General features: G+C 32.8%; 1 protein-coding gene across 2 annotated transcripts in view; it reads left to right on the forward strand.

The window, feature by feature from the left end:
• Window positions 1–26,048, forward strand: part of HOOK3 (hook microtubule tethering protein 3) — a 102,434-nt gene that overhangs the window by 21,557 nt on the left and 54,829 nt on the right. For both annotated transcript variants that reach the window (XM_031950787.1, XM_031950788.1), the window contains exons 3-7: window positions 4,809–4,881; window positions 12,812–12,862; window positions 13,179–13,311; window positions 22,481–22,548; window positions 23,441–23,503. In XM_031950787.1, the coding sequence (XP_031806647.1) occupies window positions 4,809–4,881; window positions 12,812–12,862; window positions 13,179–13,311; window positions 22,481–22,548; window positions 23,441–23,503 (388 nt within the window). The remainder of the gene's footprint in view (window positions 1–4,808; window positions 4,882–12,811; window positions 12,863–13,178; window positions 13,312–22,480; window positions 22,549–23,440; window positions 23,504–26,048) is intronic.

A 26,048-nucleotide genomic window follows, 5' to 3' on the forward strand; every position in this document is an offset into this window, starting at 1 on the left:
AAAGCTAGTTAATGATCTAAGGCAGGGTTTAAACAAGCATGTCCTGATTTTGATCAGTGTCTGGAAATGTATATCACACTGTTTCTTCTGAGAGGAGAATGGTGCAATGGAGGGAGGGCTAAATTTGGAGGAAGTGGAAATGGTTTTGAATCTAGACTCTTCGTGACTTAGGGAACATTACTTAATGTCTCTGAACCTCAGCCTCTCTTCTTAAAATTAAGAGATTGAACTAGAATTGAACCTCTTACAGCTCTAAATCTGTAATCTTATAGTAAATGAAAAATCTGGTCATAAGAATATTGTGATTAGATAACTTGAAGCAGATTTTACAAAAACAACTTTTATGGATTGTTTATATCAATTGGAAATAATGTCAACTGGGACTTACGCATTTGCAACCCAAATGTTATCACAGTTGCAAAATGCTTCATCCTCAAAGGAATATTCAAATTATATTTAATACTTGATTTGTTTAGTGCTTTTCAAATTACTTTCATATGTGTTTTTTATTTCATCTTCATAAAAAATTTTTATCATACATAAAATATACATTATTATGCTCATTTTATTCATGAAGTAGTTTCTATAGAGGGTGAGAGTAAGTTTATCAAAGGCCATGTAGCTGGAATATGATTTAGTGTTATGATAAGTGTCTGTTAATAGAATACTTAAGTCAGAATAGGCCACTGTTGGGTTTGGTTTTGTTCCTGTTTTTTATTTCAAAGATATTTTATTTTTTAAAAAATCCTACTGTCAGGAAAAACAGGATATATAACATAGAATCAAGCTCTGGTAATGAACTTCTCTGTACATTTTGTGTTGTATACATAGAACCCAGGATTTGAATAACAGTTCAGCATTTAAATTAGGAATCAGGACTTTGAGTGATTTATGGGAGATTGCAATTAGTAGTATCTTAATTATTCCAAGTACTGCACTACAATGCATTGTGTATTGAAATCAATGTTCTGCCTAAAAGTTAAAATAGCTGTTATCTGTGGTAAGAAAAAACTGCTAATTTTTAAAACAAGATGTATCTTTGTGGATGTAAAATTTTCTTGGAAAGTCTACACAAACATTTTTTTGTTTCTCTTCTAAATACTAGTTCTTTTTACTGTTTCTAGAATAACTTTAAATGGAAAGATTTTCTTAAGCACTGATATAGGTTCACACCAACAACATTCTGAATATAGAAACATGTTAATTAGTTACTGCACAACTAGAAGTAGGGCCCAAAATATGAAGAGAAGCAAATAATATCTAAGTTCTGTCATAGTAGTACTTGTTCTTTTGTATGAAAATGTTCCGAAAATACAAAAAATATTTTAAAATATTTCCAGTTAGTTAACCGTGAGTTATGCCATTTCTTGATGGCAAAGGAGTTTCTGCATAGGCTTATTGTAGTATAAGATAGGAATAAAATGAGCTAATCAAGGTAGACTAATGAGTTGGATGGGATTTTTTTGGATTTAAGAGAAAAGGCAATGTTAAATTATTCTCAAATATTTAAATATTTTGTGATGGTTACACAGGTATTTTACACCTGAAAATTCCAATAATTGAAGCAAAATGATCAGTTTCAATTAACCTGGTAATTTCCTAGGACTAGACTTTTTTGCCAGGTGATCACTAGCTACATATAGCATTTTGTGTATTCCTTAAAAATATTCCAGAAAGGTTTAAAATAATCCACATTTCTTAATTTAACTTCCAGTTTAGAAGATAGGTTTTACAGAAAAAGATTTGTCCCCAGTATGTAGCATAATATTAAAGGAAAATCTCATAGGTAATTTTGGGTATGATAGTCTATTTTAATAATACTGTTACTGAAAACAAGTCACCAGAAAATAAAAGTGAATTATTTCCAGTTGAGTATTAGAAATTATGGTGTATTATTGCTGGTCCTCTTAGTATATGTTGTTCTTAGTTTACAATTGGGGCCTTTTTAAAATATAACCAATGTGTTGTTGGTGTCTGATAACTCATTCTTCAGTGAAGAAATTGATTAAAAAAATATTTTTATCTTTTTTTTTCTCTAAAATAATGGTTTGCCTATCTTTTACAAATCCAGTAAATGTTTATTAGGAACCTAATTTATACAAGGCATTGTGTTTAAACCAGGCATATAAGAGCAAAACAGAAAAGGTTCTCAAAGTAGCTTATGTATTCCCAGTACAATCCCTTTTCCACTTCTTAATTTCTTTTTTATATGGTTCCATCAAAGTCAACTTACATCCACATCATCTAGGGATATAAACAGTTTAATCTTAAAAATAACTTTTTAAAAATTTCTTGTAAACTTTATTTCTCTTGAGTCTTGTATTTGAAGATGAAATTTTCTGTTTACTTCTGATCTTTTCATTAGAAATGATTGAAAGTCCCCTATTTCTTTAAATGTCCATCTTTTCCCCTAAAAGATTATGCTCAGGTTTTGCTGGATAGTTGATTCTTGACTGTAATCTAAGCTCTTTTGCTTTTAGGAATATGATCCTTAAATGTGAAACCTGTTACTAAAGTAATCCTGACTATTGCTCCTTGATCTTGGAGTTTTCATTTTGGGATCTCTTTTCAAAGCTGAACAGTAGATTTTTTCAATAACTGTTTTGCTCTGTCATTCTAAGATATCAGACAGTTTTCCTTGATGGTTTCTTGAAAGATGTTATTCAGGTCCTTTCTGGGGTTACAGCTTTCAGGTAGTTCAGTAATTCTTAAATTATTTCTCCTGCATCTGTTTTCTAGATCATTTGTTTTTCCAATGAGGTATTTCACATTTTCTTCTATTTTTTGATTAAAATTTTTTTGACCAATTCTCTTCCAACTTGTCCAGTTCCAATTTTTAATGAATTTTTTCCAGTTAGCTTTTTATCTCTTTTTCTATTTGACTATTTGCTATTCTCCTTTTAAAGAAATTGCTTGTTGTGCTTCCTTTTCTAAACTGTTGACTTTTCCTCCCATAATTCTCCTGCATAACTTTCATTTCCTATTTTTTCTTCTACTTCTCTTAAGAAAACCTTTTGAGCTTAGTTTGTATTCTGATCTTTCCAGTTGCCATAGTAGCTTTCTTTGCTTAGGATTCATTTTTGTTTTTAATCTAAGTCCTGTTCTTAGGACTTTGTCCCAGATATCTTTTGCTGCAAGATCACTCATCACTGGCTTTCTTCTCTGGAGCTAGAGGTGCTAGTTAGCTGGCTTGGCTTAATCCAGTCTGTTGTGCCACAGTTCTGGGGCTTGCAATATGCCCTTTGTGCTGAGGCTGGAAGTCTCACAGCTGGCCTGCTGAGCCAGGACCAAAGTGTCTCAGATGCTGATCTATTCTGTAGCTAAGAGCCACAGCACTACGCCTGTGCTGGGTCTAAACTTTTATCCAAATGAAGTTTGGATTTTCCTGAAATCCCTCTAATTTAAGTTAGAAAATCTGTCTTTTTTGTAGGTTCTGTCGCTCCAGAATCCCTTTAGAAGCTTGATTTTTAGCATTGTTTCTGAGGACAAAGCAGAGATCAGACTTCTCTCTGCCATTTTGAGCCCTTGCATTATTTCCTTTTGGATACCCTTATCCTTTTCCCCATATCTGCAATATTAATTTTTAACTTGTCTGTTTATGCACTGAATAATAATAATAATTTGTATTTCTATAGCACTTTACCATATGAAGCACTTGACATATGCTGTTTTGTTAATCAGCTTCTCCGTTAATTAGATAAGAGAGATAGATAGATAGATAGATAGATAGATGTGGACTGATTGATTTCCTTGGTTTCACTGAACCCCCAGTGTATTGTATTGTGATTTTATAATTCTATATAAGTATTGAAGATGACATGATCCCCATTTTATACATGCAAGCATAGGCTTAAAAAGGTTAAGTGACTTATCCATATATATAGGTAGTAAGACCTAGAGTGAGGAATAGAACAAAGTCTTTTAACTTAAAAGTCAAGACTTTTACATTTATAAGCATCTAAGTGAGCTTGATTCTAATAATGAGACACCTAAAACTTTTTTTTTTAATTGTAACTTTTTATTGACAGAACATATGCCTGGGTAATTTTTTTTTTCTTTTTACAACATTATCTCTTGCACTCACTTCTGTTCTGATTTTTCCCTTCCTTCCCTTCACCTCCTCCCCTAGATGGCAAGCAGTCTTATACATAAAACTTCAATATGGATATAATTTTTACTGAGAGAAATTGCTGTAAACTACTCTGGACAGAAAAATATATGAATTGACCAAAGGACAGTTGAAGATATAGTATATATGAGGATTTTAGCATATATAAGACTTTAGGTGTTTGCTAAAATTGAATTTTAAAAGCATAAAATAATGACATTGATTGACATTGATTGGTGTCTGAATTATTATAAAATGACATTGCTTGAGGTATCGAGACTAATTTAATTTGTTTAATTTTCCCCCCTCTCCCTTATTTGTAATGTTTTCTTATTAAAAAGAACATTTTAGTTGCTTTTAAATATATTTAAACATTATTGTGCTATGTGTATCCTATTACATTCCATTTTAGTGTACTTCCTTTTATAGGAACTGATTTTGTTTATTTAAAAATGTTACTTTGCCACTGTTTACCTCTTATTTTGGTTGCTTTGATAAAATTCATATAAACTCTTAACACTTCAAGTTAATTTTTTGAAAAATATTCATATGTAGCCTCCTGGTATATGTTTACTTATTGTCTTTTTTAATAAAACATTTTTATGCTGAGTTGCTACAGTGCTGTAGAAAGAGATTCAATTTTCCTATTTACTTGGAGCTTTAACTATATTCTGTTAACAAGCCAACTTTTTATTTGCAGAGATCCTGTATATTTTGATGAAAATTGGCTAAATAGAATCAAAACTGAAGTGGGAGACAACTGGAGATTAAAGGTATTTTTCTATTTTTCCATCTATAAATGTATTAACTAATTTTCTCTCGGGTACTTAATTATTTTAATGTATTGTTCTGTGAGCTATTTGGTATTGTAGTATGGTATTGTAAAGGAGGAGTATGGTATTGTAAAAAGAGCCCTTTACCAGATTTGGAATCTGAGTTCTAATCCCCACTTGGCACTTATTCTAAGAAGGTAAGTGACTGATATTAGCTGGGCCTGAGTTTCAGAACATTATGTTCATGTATAAATAGAAGAGAGCAATGACTATATTTTTACTTTGGACTTTGCATCTACTTATGATAATTAGTGTGTTTTGAAGATGTCACTAAGCCATAATAATATCAAGGCATTACTTTTAACTGCTTATATATATCAAGATGATTTTTGAAAAATAACTTGGGTTTTTCCTCCCCTAAATATTCCTTACATTTTAGGATTTCTCTGGTTAACTTAATTGGCTTGATGCTAATATAGTTATAATCCTGGATTGTATCCCCATGTCAACTCTATATTATTTAGCCACAGACTAGTCTTCTAATGATAACCACTTAGTTTATAAATACATCCTTTTCTCACAAGAATTAGTCTTGAGCATTAGTTTTAAATGGTGACATAGAAAGGCACAGGACTCCCACAGAAATTTACCCCAAAATCGTAAAAAGGGACCCCATGGAATGATGATTTTAAAAAATGCAGAAGGAAATTAGAAGCAAACTTTTATAGAGTCCAGAACTGCACAGAAAAATGGCCAGAATACAGAAACTGATAGTGGAATCAGAACAGGAAAGGTAATTAAAGTAAACATTGTATTGGAGCCTAGTAGAGAGGTTTTTACCAAGTAAAGAACCTTAAACTCTAACACTTGAGCCAGAAGTGAGCAGAGTTGGAGAGAAAAAGGAAGCTAGGGAGAATTCTTAAAAGTAGACTTGAAGCCAGTTGGTATTCTGAACAAGGTATAACAGGCCAGCACTAGATCCTAGACTGTGCGTTGGAATAGAAGTAATGGACAGAACAAGCTCCAATAGATAACTGAAGCAAGGAAGTGGCTCTGCCATACACTCTTTAGAGCACAGGATCCATGCTTAGGAGGTAGGGCCACCTCACTACCTGTGTGCCAGCAGAAATCTGTAAAAGGCTTTAAATGGGATTTCCAGCAAGTTGTTGCATCCTGTTAGGTAAGAGAGATCTGAGCCTCAAACTACACTGGTATACCCAGAAACCTGAGACTCAAACCAGCCATTGAAGAAGATGGTGAACTTAATAGTAGCCACCATCCCATCCATGTGGGCGTTACAGTAGCAAATAGACACCTGAGACATCCAAGACTACCAAGAGTGACTAGTCCAAACACAGAATCTCATTCCTAGAATTGAAGTTCCAAATATCTGAAAAGAAAAGACACTAAACAGTGAAAAAATATAGGCATACGTCCTTTTATTTTTTTATTATTATTTTTAAATTTTATTTATTTTATTAGAGCTTTTTATTATAGAACATATGCATGGGTAATTTTTCAACATTGGTCCCATGTACTCACTTCTTTTCCAACTTTTCCCTTTCCTCCCTCCACCCCCTCCCCTAGATGGCAGGCAGTCTCATACATGTTAAACATGTTAAAGTATATCTTAAATACAATATATGTGTATAGATCTGTACAGTTCTCATGTTGCACTAGAAATATTGGATTCAGAAGGTAAAAATAACCTGGGAAGAAAAACAAAAATGCAAGTAGTCCACATTCATTTCCCACTGTTCTTTCTCTGGGTGTAGCTAATTTCTGTTCATCATTGATCAATTGGAACTGAATTCCACTTCCATCAAAATATATCCTCATACAGTATTATTGTTGAAGTGCATAATGATCTCCTGGTTCTGCTCATTTCACTCAGCATCAGTTCATGTAAATCTCTCCAAGCCTCTCTGTATTCATCCTGCTGGTCATTTCTTACAGAACAATAATATTCCATAATATTCATATACCATAATTTACTCAACCATTCTCCAATTGATGGGCATCCATTCATTTTCCAGTTTCTAACCACTACAAAAAGAGCTGCCACAAACATTTTGGCATATACAGGTCCATTTCCTTTCTTTAGTATCTCTTTGGGATATAAACCCAATAGTAGCACTGCTGGATCAAAGGGTATGCACAGTTTGATAACTTTTTGGGCATAATTTCAGATTGCTCTCCAGAATAATTGGATCTGTTCACAACTCCACCCACAATGCTTCGGTGTCCCAGTTTTCCCACATCCCCTCCAACATTCGTCATCTTTTCCTCTCATCTTAGCCCATCTGACAAGTGTATAGTGGTATCTCACAGTTGTCTTAATTTGCATTTCTCTGATCAGTAGTGATTTGAAACACCCTTTCATGTGAGTAGAAATGGTTTCAATTTCATTATCTGAAAATTGTTCATATCCTTTAATCATTTATCATTTGGAGAATGGCTTGATTTCTTATAAATTAGAGTCAATTCTCTATATATTTTGGAAATGAGGCCTTTATCAGAACCTGTAAAAATGTTTTCCCAGTTTATTGCTTCCCTTATAATCTTGTTTGTACAAAAGCTTTTTGACTTGATATAATCAAAATTTTCTATTTGTGATCAATAATGATCTCTAGTTCTTCTTTGGTCACAAATTCCTTCCTCATCCACAAGTCTGAGGGGTAAACTATCCTCTGTTCCTCTAACTTATTTATAATCTCATTCTTTATATTTAGATCATGAACCCATTTTGATCTCATCTTGGTGTACATTGTTAAGTGTGGGTTAATTTCTGCTATGCTAATTTCCAGTTTTCCCAGCAGTTTTTGTCAAATAGTGAATTCTTATCTTAAAAGTTGGGATCTTTGGGTTTTGCTATAGTTATTGCCTATTTTGCCCTGTGAACCTAACCTATTCCACTGATCAACTAGTCTATTTCTTAGCCAATACCAAATGGCTTTGATGATTGCTGCTTTATAATATAGTTTTAGATCTGGTACAGCGAGGCCGCCTTCATTTAATTTTTTTTTTCATTAGTTCCCTTGAAATTTTTGACCTTTTGTTCTTCCATATGAATTTTGTTGTTATTTTTTTCTAGGTCATTAAAATAGTTTCTTGAGAGTCTGATTAGTATAGCCTAAATAAATATATTAGTTTAGGTAGTATTGTCATCTTTATTATATTTGCTCGGCCTATAAGTATACCATCATATCATCTACAAAGAGTGATAATTTGGTTTCCTCATTACCTACTCTAATTCCTTTAATCTCTTTCTTAACTTATTGCCAAAGCTAGCGTTTCTAATATAATAAATAGTAATGGTGATAGTGGGCATCCTTGTTTTCACTCCTGATCTTATTGGGAATGGTTCCAGTTTATCCCCATTATATATGATGCTTACTGGCAATTTTAAATAGATGCTCCTGACTCTTTTAAGAAAAAGTCCTGTTAATGCTGTAAAGTTATCCATACATATAACCTGTAAATAAAAGGCTATTAAATAAAAAAAAAAATAAATAAAGAAAAAGTCCATTTATTCCTATACTCTCAAGTGTTTTTAATAGGAATGGATGTTGGATTTTATCAAATGCTTTTTCTGCATCTATTGAGATGATCATATGATATTTGTTAATTTGGTTATTGATATAGTCAATTATGCCAATAGTTTCCTAATATTGAAGCAGCCCTGTATTCCTGGTATAAATCCTACTTGGTCATGCATACCTCCTTTTATTATAGTTTGCAGATATTATATTTTTTACAAATTTTAGATTTGTGGCAACTCAAGCAAGTCTTTCAACACTTTTTTCAACATATTCACATTACAGCTCTTTGTCACTTATGGGTAATTCTCACGATATTTCAAAGTTTTTATTATTATATCTTTTATGGTGATCTGTGATTGGTGATCTTTTATGACACTATTATAATTGTTTTGGGGCCCCATGAACCATTGCCATGTAAGACAATAAATTTAATAGGTGTGTTCTGACTGCTTCACCAGCCAGCTGATCCTGTTTCTCCATCTCCTTGGGTCTTTCTGTTCTTTGAGATATAATAATTTTGAAATTAGGCCAGTTATAATCTACAATGGTCTCTGAGTGTTCAAATAAAAGGACAAGTCAATCCATGACACATTTTGTCTTATTTGAAAAATTGCTACAGCCACTTCAACAATCAGCAGTCTTCAGTCCAGCTGCCATCTTACACCAGCAAAAAGGTTATAACTTGCTGAAAGTTTGAGGTGATGGTTAGCATTTTTAAGTTTTGGTATTATTTTTAAATTATGTAGTATGATGTTTTAGATATAATATTGCTATGTACTTAATAGACTATAATGTAAACACTTTTTATATGTACTGGGAAATCAGAAAATTTGTGTAACTTGACTTTATTGTGGTGGTCTAGAACTGAACCTTCAATATCTCAAAGGTAGTATATATTGTGGGATAAGAAAAATCCAAGCAGTAAACCCAGAACAATAATCCAATAACATCTACAAACTCTTTGCAGAAAGCAAAGTGGCTTGGTTATAGGGACTAGCAGAGTAGCTGAAAGAAATAAAGCACTAAGATAAAAAATAAAATAAGGTTTAGGAATAAAAAAAAAAAAGAATCATTTAGAAAAGAAGAGAAAAGGCATTACCCATTGTAATCCTTGAAAAATAAGATGGAGAAAACTCATACATTTTGTAAAAGTACTATCGTGTCACCTTGCTGCATGGGACTGGGTATAGTATTGTTGTTTGAGTTTTAGAAAAGGAATATCGTAGGAAATAAGAGGATGAAGGAGTTTATTTTGCCTAAATGGTATGCTCAAAAAAGCACTTAAACCTGGGGATAAGAGTTTAAGTAGCAACCATCATATAATATGCCTCTTGGATGTTCTGGATAAATAGAAGACTGAATACATACAAGGAGAATTCAGCTGGGAAATAGGTATGCATAAGGGGGAGGGGAAAGGTGTGCAAAGGAAAGTAGAATTGGAATGAACAGTCCCAAGCCAAAGAAATATAAACTTGGGAATTGTGATAAAAGTAAAAAGTAGAGATTGGAATCTCTGTTTAATGCAGAATGGTAGAGCAGAGGAATAAGAACATTTCAGTTCTATATAGTTACAAAGCATAACAGTAAGTACAGTAAACATGAACAGGATGAACTGAAAGTAGCTGAATGAATTAGGAAACACAATCTAACAATATGATGTTCACAAGAAATACTTAAAACATAAGATTCATAGAAGCAAAGTGATTGGCTAAAGCAGAATTTATTTTACTTAAGAAGAATTCAAGAAAGCAGAGATAGTTATGTTGTCAGTGCACCTGTAAAACTGTACGTGATTAAAACTGTTAGCTATTATAAATACTCACATTAACCTCAATGATCCTATGAAAGATAATGTTGTCTGAATCTAGATTTAAATATTGTTGTGATACAGGAAATGATGAGCTGGTTGATCTAGAAGAACATGAAAGACTTGGAGTTGTAATGGAAGATGCTATCTATTTTCAGAGAAACAGATAATGGAAAGAAATAAGCATAGTATGGTCTAACGTGTGTGTGTGTGTGTGGTTTTTTTTTTTTTTAAACAAATCTGTTTTATATATAATCCTCTTATGGTCTGCTGTATACTTGGCAATTTTTTTCCTTCTCATTTTGTATTTTTTTTTTAATATAGCTTTTTATTTACACGATATATGCATGGGTAATTTTTCAGCATTGACAATTGCAAAACCTTTTGTTCCAACTTTTCCCCTCCTTTTCCCCATCCCTTCCCCCAAATGGCAGGTTGACCAATACATGTTAAATATGTTAAAGTCTCATTTTGTATTTTAAGTGTAAAATAAAAAAAATTTTAAATCAGGCTAAATAGAAAAGCTACATTATGCTTACAGATAAAATGCTACATATATGTATATATATATATATGCTACATATATGTGTGTGTGTGTGTGTATATATATATATATTTACATACAGATATAATGAATGGCATAGCAGCTTGTCTTTTTTTTTTTTAATAATAACTTTTTATTTTCAAAATAACAGCAAAGACTGGTTTTCAACATTCACTTTTGCAAAAAGTGTGTTCCAAATTTTTTTCCCTCATCCCCACCCACAAACAGGAAGTTAGCCAGTATATATTAAACATGTACAATTCTTCTATACATATTTCCACATTTATCATGCTGCACAAGAAAAATCCGATCAAAAAGAAAAAAAAATAAAAAAATTGAAAATACTATTTTGAAATCCACATTCAGTTCTCCCAGTCCACTTTCTGGATGCAGTTGGCTTTCTCCATTACAAGTCCACTGGAAAATAACAGTGAGTCAACATGCCAAAACTTTGGGGATGTGGCTAAAACCTTACATATGGGATAACTTTTTATCTTCAAATATTTTAATTAGCAAACAATTTCAGTGACCAAGCATAAATCAAGAAGACTTATGATGACTTGTGCTTCTTGGAAACCTCTTGGAGAAGTGATTGGGAGTATTGATACAAGTACATACATTTTCATACTTTTTTTTTTTTTTAAATAATTATAACTTTTTATTGGCATAACCCACGCCTGGGTAATTTTTTACAATATTATCCCTTGCACTCACTTCTGTTCTTACTTTTCCCCTCCCTTCCTCCACCCCCTCCCCCAGATGGCAAGTAGTCCTATGCAATACATTTTCATACTTGACCAAAAGACCATGACATTGTTATGATAGTTACTGATTTAGTACAAAAGAAGCTTTTTATTACAAGGGAAGATAGTTTGTTGTGTTTTCTTTCTTTTCTTTTTTTATTAAAGCTTTTTATTTACGAAACATGCGTGGGTAATTTTTCAACATTGACCCTTGCAAAACTTCTGTTCCAAATTTCCCTCTTCCCCCCACCCCCTCCCCCTAGATGGCAGATAGTCCACTACATGTTAAAATATATGTTAAATCAAATATATGTATACATAGTTGTACAAGCTATCTTGCTGCACCAGAAAAATCAGATTAAGAAGGAAAAAAAAAAACCTGAGAAAGAAAACAAAATGCAAGCAAACAACAACAAAAATAGTGAAAATGCTATGTTGTGGTCCACACTCCCACAGTCCTCTCTCTGGGTGTAGATGGCTGTCTTCATCACTGAACAATTGGAACTGGTTTGAATCATCTCATTGTTGAGGAGAGCCACGTCCATCACAGTTGATCATCATATGTTTCTGTGTATGATGATCTCCTGGTTCTGCTCATTTTACTTAGCATCCATTCATGTATGTCTCTCCAGGCCTCTTTGAAATCATCCTTGGGTTGTTTCTTACAGAACAATAATATTCCATAACATTCATATACCATAATTTATTCAACCATTTTCCAGTTGATGGGCATCTATTCAGTTTTCAGTTTCTTGCCACTGTAACAAAAAGGACTGCCATAAACATTTTTGCATATGTGGGTAAGGGAAGATATTTTGGAGGGAGAGGAAGGAGTGAGAGATAATGATGTAAAAAAGAAAAGAATGTCAATAAAACTTTTCAAAAATAAAGAAAAGAGAGTAGAAGGAAGACATATACAAACAGGTTAATGTTCATACTGCCATGGTTAAATGTAATTTATGTTAGAATTACAATATGATTAATAAGTTTAGGACTTTGGATATGGAAATGTTTTTGAACAATAATTAATATTCATCTTTATGCTCTCTTTTCTACTGTTTTTTAGTATAGTGTGCTAGGACTTAGCCTTCAATTGTTAGCTCTTGAGATTTGTTCTTTTCCTACAACAGTATCAACACACAAAGAAAATATGTTCTTTGATACCATGAAAGTAACAACCCTCAAATGTGGTGGCAAGATTTTAAAATCATTTTAAAAAATAGCATTTTATCTGACTAAATTATTGACAAATGTCTTGAAATAATTCAGCTATCTTTTCTCTTTCTTTGAATAGATAAGCAATTTGAAGAAAATTTTAAAAGGAATTCTGGATTACAACCATGAGGTAAGAGGCTTGAAGAACTTGTTTTAAATTTGCCAACATAACTGTTGGGCATGTTAAGTTTGAAAGAGATGGAAAAAATTAGGAAATAAGGAATCCTTAAAGCAGTCTACACATTTCAGCAAATGTTATTATGTATAGGGCACAATAATTGCTAGATATAAGGACAGATAGGTGTGGGGCAAGACAATTGGTTTGAATTATACAACCTACCCCTTAGAACCAAGTCCAGATTCTGGTTTCGGTATCTCATTTGAAAATTTTGTTTTGATCTATTTTAAATGGATATATAAATGGGATTTTTCTCCCCTCTATTCAGATTTTAGGACAACAGATTAATGATTTTACACTTCCTGATGTTAATCTCATTGGGGAACACTCAGATGCTGCAGAGCTTGGAAGGATGCTTCAACTCATTTTGGGATGTGCTGTGAACTGTGAACAGAAACAAGGTAAACATTTTGGAAGTTACAATGTGTAGTCTTAATTAAGAAAAATAAGAGGAGGAAAAAAATAGGGCGGAATATCCAGGGCCTGAACCATTTGAACTACCCAGAGACCCTTGCTTGGTGCCAAGTGTAAAGGATTACTGAGGGCCAATAATAAAATGATATACTATCAAAAAAAAAATAAAAATGATGGCAAATTGTTAAGCACACACCACATTATCAGTTTTCTGTAGTACTTCTGGCAGGATAATCTCAAATACTGATTACATATTTCCCAGTTAGTATAACAAACAGTTCCTTTTCCTAAAATTATTCCTTGACATGTTTTATTTAAGTGATTAACAGCTTATTAAAATTAGGAAGCAGTACAGTGAAGTTATAGAACAGCAAGTTTAATCATGGTACAGAAAGAAACTTCTTATCATGAGCTCTATCCCAAATACAGTGAGGTTTCTTTGGGATGTAGCAAGTTTTCTCCTCTTAAAGAGCTTCCAATCAAGTTGAGCATGTTGTTGAGGGAATTCTTTCTCAGGGATTGAATTGTACTTTGTGGCTACTTTAGACTTTTCCAACTTAGTATTGTGATTCTTTGAAAAGCTTTATGAATCTTGTCAGAATTTGATCAAATTTTACTAATTATTAGTTTGCTTTTGCCTTTTCTTTTTTGGTATATAAAGAGTACAAATCTGAATTTCTAGTGCATTTCACTTTAATGAATTAGGCTAAAGTTCATTTTTTGTTCATATAGTCTATCTGAAAGTTTGGAACAAATTGCCATAAGGCAAACCACCATTTAGATTTTCATCTATCCCTACAAAAACTACTCCTAACATCTATACTCAGAATAGAAACAAAGATTGCCACAGTAAGAATTGGCATGCCATCTATGATTGCATAACTAAAAACTTGATTATGGGCATGAATAAGTGTACATATAATGAAATGGGAAAAGTATTTTAACAGCCTCATTGTATAAACTCTGAAGTGGGAAGGGCTTAAAATCTTTCATTTGTTGAATGGGAGTTTAAAGATGAAATTTAAAGTTTTATAATACATTTTTTTTATTTGTTAACTAATCTAAATTATATTTGAGAGAGAAAAAATTCCATAAAATAAAAATGATAATTTATTTCTAAGGCTAAGTTATAGCCATCGTATAGCTTTGTTTTAGTTACCTTTTTTTAATTTTTAAAAAAAAAATTATTTTTCTCTCTATTTTGTTACTGTCTTACACACACCCTTCTTTCTACTAAAAAAAGAAAAATAATACTTTAGTAATAAATATGCATAGTTAAGCAGAATAAGTTTCATATTGGCCATATCCCCCAAAAATGTTTCATTGAGTCTATTGGGTTTTTGTTTTTTTCTGAGGCAATTGGGGTAAACTGACTTGCCTAGGATCACACAGCTAGGAACTGTTAAGTGTTCTGAGGCTAGATTTTTAACTCAGGTCCTCCTTACTCCAGGGCTGGTGCTCTATCTACTGCACCACCTAGCTGCCCTGAGTCCATCATTTTTGTTGGAGGGTAGGTAGCGTACTTCATTATTGATTCTCTATAATTGTAGTTGGTGATATTGATCAAATAGATTGTTTTTTATAAATGTTATATAAATTATTATTTCTAGAGGTCTGTCAAAATATACTCTGATGCAAAGCACATTTATTAAGCACCTATTATATACACAGCACTTTGCCAGGCAGTAAGCAAGACATAACAAAGTTTTTAGGAGGATTATAGTCTAGTAAAAGACAAAACATACATACAAGATATACAGGGGATCCCATTAGTATTAAGGCACTGTTAAGCTTATTAAGGTATAAAACTGACCTAAGACTTTTGAGGGATCCTGTATAAGTGATGCAATGAAAAGTGGGTTAAAAGATTATAAAAAATGAAATCTGGGGCTACTACGAGGGTGTTAAATGGCCCCAAGAGGTTCAAAGAAAGCTTCTAGAAGATGATTTGTATTTTAATTGATGAATAGAGAAATTTATTCAACAGACAAAAAAAAAATAGAAAAGAGGGAGCATGAATATGTGTAAGTATCAGCTTAAGAGAAGTATGGAAGCAAGAAAACAATGTATGAAATAGAGATACAGGTGTTTATCCAGTTTGGCAAAGACCTTTGAGTACCATGCATATTAATTTGTATTTTAATTATTTGTACTTTAATTAGTTGCCACTGAATTTTTTTAGCATAATGATATGATCAGATCTATACAGAAGGTGGTCTGACTTTAACATGAAGAAACAGATTATGTGAAGAAAATAAAGATTCCTTTATAACTGTTTAAGTGGATAGCAATGAGAACCTTAATGTGGGGTGAAAGCACTAACAGTGGAGAGGAAGGGAAGATCCAAAATTTGCTGTAGAAAATTAACAATGCATGTTATTTTGAGTGAAAAAGGTGAAGAGGAGAAAGGAAATCAAGCCAAAGGTTAAGATCGTGGTTAAGATGGAGAAAATGGGCGAAATCATTGTCAGAAGGAAGAAATGGTTTAGGGTATTTAAACATTTTAGTCAGTTTAATAAAAGCAGTTGAGTTTAAGACAGTGGTCACATATCCTGGTTGTGATATCCTGGATAAGAGATGTGGATCTGGAGCTTAAGAAAAAAGGTCTGAGCTGCAGGTGTATAAATTTGGGAGTCATCACAAGAGTGGTATCAGTAAAGTGGATGAGATGGCCAAGAAAGAGATTGGGGGAGGGCCAAGGAAAATCCTGGAAGAAGATAGAAATTAAGAGTTTGGGAAGAGAATGAAAGTCACTTGGAAGTAAGAGAACTAGTAGGGAAGTGGTACTTCTGAAACTAAGGTATTTAGGTATCAATATTTTTTTTTAAAGAGAGTAAGTATAAGGTTAAGAAAAAAGTCTGGAAAGAGAAATTTAATTGTAGAGAATGAAAATTTTGAAAGATAGTAGTCTAGCTATACATTTTAGTATTATAAAAATTTCTTAGGTACTACCTCGTAGTTATTTTAGATGTCTACTTTACGCTATTCTTTTTTTGTCTCAAAACTTTAAATAGCCTATTGCGAATTCTTCTTTGTTTTAACAAATATTTATTGAGGAACTACCATGTACATAGTACTGAGCACAGTATGAAAGATACAAAATATGACAAAAATTGTCTTCTCCAGGATCTTAGAATCCAACAGGGAGACAACCCCAATCAGAAACAAATGATACAGAATAGATTAAAAAGTGAAAAAGTGGTATAAGGAATTTGATGATGCAGAGAGCAGTTTTGTTTGGGAAAGTCAAGAATAGTTTTAAAGAAAAAGTGTCATTTGAGTTAGGCCTTGAGTAAGGAAGAGGGGGGGAAAGAGGTTATTTGAGGAATTGAAATTGACAAATAAATATATATATATAAAATGTTTTAGTCAGAGGCATTTTTGTTTTTGTCATTACATCTCCACAGTTCCTTCTGGTATGATGGTTAGATGTTTTGGGTTTTGTTTTGTTTTTTGTATTTAAGTATGAGTGGTAAGAATGGGATGAAAAATATACTCTGTATCCTAAAAAGATACTAGAAAAGGGAAAAGGACTTACATTTGCAAAAATGATTATAGCTGCTCTTTTTGTAGTGGCAAGAAATTGGAAATTGAATGGATGTCCATCTATTGGGGAATAGTTGAATAAGTTATGGTATATGAATGTAATGCAGTATTATTGTTCTATAAGAAATGATGAGCAGGCTGATTGCAGAAAAGCCTGGAACGATTTACATGAACCGATGGTGAGTGAAGTGAGCAGAACCAGAAGAACATTGTACAAAGTAAAATGATAGTTTGGGGAGGGACAAAATAGACTGGCATCAGGGAGACAAATTAAGATTCTGTTAAAATTATTTGCCAGGTAGATACTAAGTAAACCTGAAGTAAGAAAGTTTGTATGAAAGTAGAAGGGAAAAAATTAGAGAAATAAATGGTGGTGGTAGAAATGCCAAGAATTGGCAATTGATTGAAGATGAGGAAGAAGAGGAAAGAAAGAACAATTGATGTGTCTTTAGTTGAAATCCTGGATAAACAGAAAAATAGTGGTGCCATCAACAGAAGTAGAAAGATTAGTGAGAAGGGGTAATTGTGGTATATAGAGGATGATTTCAGTTTTGAACACGTGGCATATGAGGTACTAGGGAATATCTAAGTAGGAGTTTTCATCTTAGTTGAAAATGTGGGACTGAAGCTCTGGGACATTGTTATGTGTAATGTCCGGGCCAATTCTCTGGTGGGCCTCAGGATCAGCTCAAGGCCTTGAGCTTAGTGGGGGAGTGAAGTGAAAGAGGCAGGAGAGCAGCCTCGTGGCTGGTCAAAGATGGAGTTTGCATTTTGGAGCTTGGAGCCTGAAGTCTTCTCTGTGGCCAAATCCCCGCAGCTGGAGAGCCCTCTGTCTCTGGGACTCCCTTAAATACCCCAGCACAACATCACCATGCCACACTGGGCATGCGCAGCTATAGAACATCACATCACGTTATCATTCCATATCCTTCCATTATCCTAAGTATATGCCAACTAGATGTTTTCATTAGTCTATGACTTATTTTACTTTTGAAACTAGGTTAAAACAAATAGTGTTTTTTTTCCTCTGCTCTAAAACTTTTTTAATACTGCCCATATGTTCTAGAATTCTAGTTATAAGAATATTAGAATGATGAGAGACAGAATGGTTTAGTAAATCAAGGCCCAGCTTTTTTTAGACATTCTAATCTGCATCGGATAGAAAGGATATCCAAAGGGGGGAGTTTCTTATACAAATAAATTCACAAGTCTAGATCTCCCACCTTCCCCTAAGAGAGTGATGATAAATTTGATGGTAGTCAGCCTTGGTGAACGGAAGACGTGTTTTTGGCCATTGCTTTAGGTCTTTGGTATTTAGGTTTGGTTTTATCTGTTTAAGAAATTTTTTAGTTAATGCATCCTAATTTCTTTTAGATTGTGTATTCTCCATCTGTTAGCTTTCTAGTTTACCTATCCAAATCATTTTAGAAAATCAACACACAAAATTCATATAGGAGCAAAACCCAAGGCAGAGATATTGGCCAAAAAGCTATTGCATTGATCCAGACTTGAACCAATGACCTCTTTTCTAGGTTACTAGGTATGTCAGTAAGGGGAAGGGAAAGTTGTGAAGATAGAAACGAGACTTGGCAACAAATAAAATATTCTGTGTGAATTTGAGTGAAAAATTAGTGGTACCAAAGTTGTGAGTTTAATTGACTAGGAGAATGGTGGTACCTTCACCAGTAATACAGAAGTTCAGAAGAGAGGAGAATTTGTAGGGAAGGATGAGTTCTGCTTCTTTGCATATATTGAGTTTAAGATGGCTTTAGGTTATTTCATAAGCAGTTGGTAATCGATTACTGGATCTAGCTCATCCTCTTGTTCAGTTATAGATGCCACTCAATTATATTTAACACTTTATCTGTCCCGGATATATATATATATATATATATATATATATACTAATGAATCAGTCACTTACATGAGTTGTCTTTCTGGCAGTTTCCACAAGATATTTTTCGCTAACTTGGTTTAGATAGGCCAAAATTTAACTAATTTAGAGAGAGATTGGCCATGTAATCAACTTAACAAAATAGTCCTGAAGGCATTGAGGGTTGTAGATGTAGGATTCCCAATACATGACACAACCATCTTTCAGATTCTGTGAGTATTGGTGCTGATTATTTTCCCTAAACTTTTTGTTCTCATCACTTATAATTAACATAAAATGGCACTGCCTATAATCTTTTGCCTTCTTTTTCTGCAAGTTTTTACAAAGGAAATTGTATTCTAGGCTGATTTTTGTCCTTGGTTCCCATATTTTTCTCCTCAGCAAGAATATCAAGTATATGGCTTAGACAGTTTGTTAGTTTCTTTAGTTTCCTCTTAATTAGGTCAGTTTAGCTTAGTCAGACAATTAATAGTTGTGTTTTGAACTGTTATAGATGTATTTTTTTTTTTTTCTATAATCGGGTAGGTTGATGTTTTCTCAGTTGCACATAATCTCTTCATCTCAGTTTTATTATGTCTGAGTTTTATATTGGTTTGTATCTTTCATTTACAAGACAGTGGTCTGACTTAATTTATTAGGTAATTCAGAAATGACTCTTTCTCCCAGAGGTCATTTCCTGTCTATTTTAATTTTAAAAACAATGTTAACTGGTGCTTACTGTGTCTAGCATTTTCTGACTGTTCTCAGGAAAGTAGTCTTCTTATACACTAAAAGCCATTAAAAAAAAACTTTTTAAAAAACAACTACTACCACCGCCACAATATTAAATTATTTTCTCCAATGGTAGGGTTTGGGGTTTTTTTTGTTTGTTTGTTTGTTTTGGTTCATCTTTTTTTTTCTCTGCTCATCTTTGCCTTTAAATATTAAATATTGAACTTGGTGTTAAGTTCAGATAATCTTACAGAATTCTTCGTAGAATTTTTCTGCCTCCTTGTCTATTTTAACTGGTCTTGGCACATAACTCACATTTATTTTCATAGTGTTCTTTTTTACAAATGTTTATCATGAGTTTTACAATTCAAGATGACCAAATGTTCCCTGAATTTTTTTTTACAGTAGAATAAAACCATTTCTGCCAGCTCCTTTATTTGCTTTTCCAAGGAGAAGCTGCAAGCTATCTGTCCTTTGTTACAATTTCTTTTTATCTTTTGTTTTTGTAGATGGATGTCAAGTTGGCTAAAATCCAGTTCTTCAATAATATGCATACTTGGACACTGGATAAGTGTAATGTCTGGGCTAGCTTTCTGGAGGGCCTTGGGACCAGCCTTGGTCTCACCAGAATAATTGCCATGAGAATAGTCAAGAATAAAGTCCAAAGTCTTTATTGTCTCCTTCAGTCTCCCCCATAGTGCAGGAGGCAGAAGATCCCCCATGGGCTGCTCAAAGATAGAGTGTCTGTCTCTCTTTCAGTCCTTGTTAGCCCTTATATACCTTATTGTAATTACATCATTACAGCATACTGATTATGTGTGAACTTGGAGAACCATTATATCACCATACTAAGTACCAAGTATATATGTGAACTAGAGACCAATCATCTCCTCAATTCCACTGAGTTGACCCCTTGTTTCAAGTATACTTCTCCAAAATGCTGCCCTCTACAGATAAGGATATCACATTTAGATATAAAAATGAAGTTAATATTTTTAGAGAGTCTAAAAACTGAATTCTTTACCTGTCCTCCTTTTTTGCTAATCACTTAAGAAAGGAACCGACATAGGATTAGGGAAATTTTTATTTTTTATTTCAGGGCTTTCCTTGGCCAAAGGAATTCATCAACAAATGACCAGTCTTAATAGCAATGAAACTTGCCATAGGCTGATTCGTGGAAAATAATTTTTTTTTTTCGGGCACATCCTCAAAGACATTTCAATGGTTGAACATGTTTTAGCTTTTACTTTGCAGACAGAACCTTTAAGAACACAGCATCACCCATATCATAATGAGGCAACTCACAATGAAGCATTGGATTTACAAGTTTGTAAAATAAAACATGATATATTAATGTAATACTCATGATCATTTTTTTCATTTAGCAATTTACGGTGTTCGCGGGGAAGGGCCTTGACGTGGCAACACCGCTTGTTAACTAACGCTTCCCCTCTCACACCTTACTAACTTTCTACCCTCTCTATTCAATATGTCATTTTCTCCTGTCCTCCAATATAGTATCATTAATTTTCCTTACACTGTTGTTGCTGTTTCTGTTTCTGTCTCTGGAGTGTTATTCTTAGTATATCTACTACATTTAAACTTGGAATTAGGTATTAAATTACTTGTTGCTGTTTCAATAATGATTTAGGAGCTACTTCTTAGAAGTATTGAGCTCGTGGTAGAATCTGCTCATCTCATGAAAAAGTATTGTGTGTTTGTTCTCTATATTACTTTGTAAATTGCTGTGTTTTCAATACCTGGCTTGGGCTTACGTTCATTTGATTGAGCTGTCATTTTTTTTTTTTTCATCAGAATGGTTTTATAATAAAATATTTTATTAAACTAGAAGCTTTAAAATGCCACCAAATTACATTAGGTTGAAAGAATAGTAGCTTGGATTTTTTTGTTAATTGCTTTTAATTTAGGTTTTTGCAAATAGCTATCCTTATGATAGCCCACATTGATTAGAATCACACTCATTTGCAATTCCAACTGAGAATCTGCTGATTTTACAACTTATATTAGTTATCTATACCACCATTCTGTAGACCTCATAATAAGAGATTGTGATACCTAGTTATAAACCTGCTTTTCACAATTTAAACTCATTTCTATCACAGTTAAAGTCTCTAAGCCAGTAAGCAATTAGCTACTGTAATATCTACTAGCATATTATCTAAATGACGTTAAAGCAGGCCTTATGTTTAAATTTTCTTATTAAGAAAATTATCAGAAAAAACAACTTTGAAAATTAAGTTTTATTGTCATTTTAGCCTTGTTACCAACAATACTATCATATTAAACCCCAGTATGAAAGTAGTCCCACTGATTTTGCAGGCTCAAAACTGTCATTATTGATAGAAATGATTCTTAGTTAATAATGTCAGTCTCAAAATTGACAGATCTGTTTTCAGATGGAAACATTGAGCATACCAGTTTCAATTAAACTTATATGAAATGCCTGCCCCCTAGAGGTTGATGGCTAAATAATAACCCTTTTGCTTCCATTATTTAAAAAATGCTGCTTTAAAAAACTGTTCGAAGTTTCTTAGATCTTTAAATTTTTTTCAAGGCAAAGAAAATTAAAAATAAATGTGTGAAACCAAATACCTTTCATCTACTTGCAAGTAGACTTAATTTTTAACAGTATAACACAGACAAAGATAAAACATTATTTTCAATTTTTAGGGTAGATTAATGTAGAGCTTGATATCAACCCTATTATAAGTATTTTTTCTACATTTCTACTTGAAACCCAATTCTCACTAAAAAAGCTGTGCATGGTCTATATCCATTAACTTTATGTAGTGAGAAAAAGAAGAAAATTATTTTGTAGTTTAAAAGAAGATGGCCATTATTTCATAGTATATACTTGTGAATTCCCTATGAAAAACCTAATGCAAAAAAAAAGTTTTTCAAACAGATGCATATGGTATTAGCCTTCAGTCTCTTAAAGAGTTCTTAATTTGTACAGTGACATTTCAGAGCGTTCTTCTTTACAGAGTACATCCAGGCCATTATGGTGATGGAAGAGTCTGTTCAGCATGTTGTCATGACGGCTATTCAAGAGGTATGTTTTGAACTCTTTACTTTTCATATATTTCTGAGTTTGGATTATTTCATTTTAACTAGAATAAGATGTAGAAATTCTAAAGGATGTACATTCTAAATAATTAAGCTTGGTTACCCCAAAATTGGAGCATGTTTTAAATTATTCCAGTTAAATAAAATTATGTACTTATACAAAAGGCATTTAGACTAGACCTGCAGGATACAATAACAAACATGATGTTGTCTCTGCCTTCAGGTTTTATTGAATGTAGCATGTAAGTAAGTATGTACAAGGTAAATTGAAGAAAAAAGAAGTATCCATAAAGGTACTTTTGCTTCTTAGTTGGTCTTAAAATGAAGCTTTTGCCTACCTCTATTTTATATTTCATAAATTATGGCTATCTCTTTTTAAAAAATAAAAATCTATAACATTTAATTTGGCTGTTATTGGGTATTTCCTTTGCTCTGTTTAGGTTCCTGAATGGATATAATAACTGAATTTAGTAGTTTCTTACATAATGAATTTTTTATTTCATTGTAAGACTAAATTATGTTGATTAAAATTATTTTGGGGATATTTGGGAAAATCCTAAGTAAGTTGTTTGGTTTTTTTTTTAATTGTGTTAGATTATTATGACTGATAGTATGCTGGAATCCAGTTTTGGATTTTAAACCAAATCTGGATTTAAGTCATGGATGTGAACCTGTTATGAAAAGCATATCTCACTAAACAATAGCAAATATTAAAAGGTTTCTGTTAGTATTTTATTTGTATTCTAACCATAATTATTATTGGCATCAATTACTTGTACTTGTCATATAGTACATTAGAATGGTATGAAGAATATGTTCCATATAACATTTCCTAATATTATCCCTCACAAGTGAAATCATTGTCATCTTCATTTCAGCTGATGAGCAAGGAATCTCCAGTTTCTCTTGGAAATGATGCCTATGTTGATCTTGACCGCCAGGTACCTAAGATTGGATATTGTGGGGATTTTTTCCCCCCAATAATTATAACTCAGTATCATAAAGAATATTTTGTCACTTAAAAGTCATGAAACTGTCTCTTTTGATCTTTATAACAACCTTGTGAATTCTTCTCATTTTATAGATGAGAGATATGTGTTTCAGAAAGGTGATATGTCCTGCTCTCCACTAGTGACAGAACCCTAACCAGGTCCTCTGACCTCAAGTTCAGTCTTCTTTTACTGTGCCACACTTTGGTGTTCAAATTTTTCTTCTCTGACAAAAATTTTACTTTGGGGGAAACTATGTAATAGAACTTCAGAATTAAGATTAATAAGTCTTTATTACCAAAAACAAAAGCAGTTCTTTACTGGATGTTGTATATCTATAATTGAATTTAACCATCTGCTTCCCCTGTATAACTTATTTTAAAAATAGGTTAACTCTTGTTAACTTAGAATAGGATTAAAGGTTTCGTTTTTTAACTTAGAATAGGATTAAAGGTTTCGTTTTGTTTCAGGTAGTTTGTCCCCTTAGTACAGATCTATTTCATTTAAACGGTATATCCCTGAAGTGTTCTTTGAAAGTTTACATCACATTTATCAATCAGTTTTTTTTATAGTTTGAATTGTATTTAGGTTCATTTTATCTTCATTTTGATTTAACATTTTTGGCAACCGTGTAGTTGGGCTGGGGGTGTAGGGGGGGGTTCCTCCCCAAACTTCCTTCTCCACAGAGTTAATCATCTCTTAGGAGATATAGCCTGCATTAGAGTAGCTATAACTTGAAAGAATTATGTAGAAATTTTTTTGATATTTTAATAACTGTTTTTTATTGAGCTTCCTCCCCTTCCTCCCCTCCCCCCAGGCAATTGGGATTAAATGACTTTCCTAGGGTCACACAGCTAGGAAGTGTTAAGTGTCTGAGGTCAGATTTGAACTTAGGTCCTCCTGACTTCAGGGATAGTGCTCTATCCACAGCACCACCTATCTGCCTCTACTAGGCAATTTAAAAAATAAATACACTTACATAAATTTAAAAGATATGTTACCAGTATGTGAAGCTTCTATACTGTTTTTTCAGAATATTCATTTCACTTTGTACTACCTTAGCATTTCCCGTTCCAATTCCACTTTTTACATTCCCCTCAAGAAAACTCAGTCATATACAGAAAATCATGAAGTGTTATGTTTGTCTAGATTTTATCAAAAATTAGAGAACTTTGTTTCATTAGATGTGTTTAGTAAAAAAAAATATTTTATTTTTGTTTTAATAGTGTGTGTAAAACAAAAATTAAAAGTAGCATAGCATATTTCATTTCTCTAAATATGAAATATTGCTTCACACTCCTACTAGCTTTTTTCCTTCTAGCAAAGTATGTCTTTTTTTCTTTTTTCTTTTTTTTCTTTTTTTTTTTTTTGGAAACCATTTTAGCAAGAAACAAGGGCAGCCTTACTACTGGGATTAAATCCTCTGTCTTGACATTTGGGGTTTTCTTAATTTGGTCATATCCTTCCGTTTTGAAAATCTCATGTGAAAAAATCATTTTTCTTTACTCTGAACTCTTATTTTCTTTCACTCTATCAATATACTTTGGCAGTTCTAATTTCTTATTTAAGGAGTGGCAAATATGAATTCTGGGAACTGCAGCTTATCTCCGTTGTAAATATGTCTAGTAATTACTTTTCCAGGTTCTCTTGACAGTTACCTTTTGCCATTCTGGAATGATTGGGTTTGAGACAAATAACAATGAAAGTGTATATAAGGAGAAAAGTTAATAAATGTGGAAAAGGCAAAAGTTCTACGCAGCTCATTTTTAATTCTCCCTTATCACTTGTTTGACTCATTTTCCTTTATGCTCCAAGTTCATTTTTCTTTAGCAAGTATGCAAAATGTTTTAGGATCAGCATGGTTTTTCAAACACCAATATAGGTTTTTCCCAGCCAAGAATTTCCAAGTCATTCAGATCCAGCAGTTTCAGTATCATTCTGCTACTCCCATCCTACCCTCAAACTTCAAAGGGATATGTGGTAAGGGGTTGTAGAATATAAGCATTGCCAGGAAAATATTCATTGTTCTACTATGCATAAAACAACACATTTTGAAGTGAGCCTAATTCACTTGATTTACCCACCACTATCATTTCTCTCTGGTGTAAACCTAAACCAAGACAATAGAACATAACAGGATTAAAAAGGGGAATTCCTGTTCCTGAAATGAATTTGCAATATTCTAAAGTAAGAAAAATCTTTTTATCTGTTTCTCAAAAACATTGTGATCACATCTCACTGAAATTAAATGTATTTTTGAGGGGAGTTTTTTTTTTATTTTTGATGGATTTTGGCGGGGGGGGGGATTGGGTTTTTTGTATTCTTTCATAGAATACAGAAGCATCTCAGTGGCTTGAAAGACATATACCTAAACAAAAGATGTCTGCTGCCAGTAACACCATCAAGGATCTGATTATCTTGAAGCATCATCATAATTAGTTTGGATGTGAGGTATTAAAAAAAAAAAAAAAAAAAAAACCCAAACTATTGGGTTTGG

Source organism: Sarcophilus harrisii, chromosome 2 (assembly GCF_902635505.1).
Source record: "Sarcophilus harrisii chromosome 2, mSarHar1.11, whole genome shotgun sequence".
NCBI lineage: Eukaryota > Metazoa > Chordata > Mammalia > Dasyuromorphia > Dasyuridae > Sarcophilus > Sarcophilus harrisii.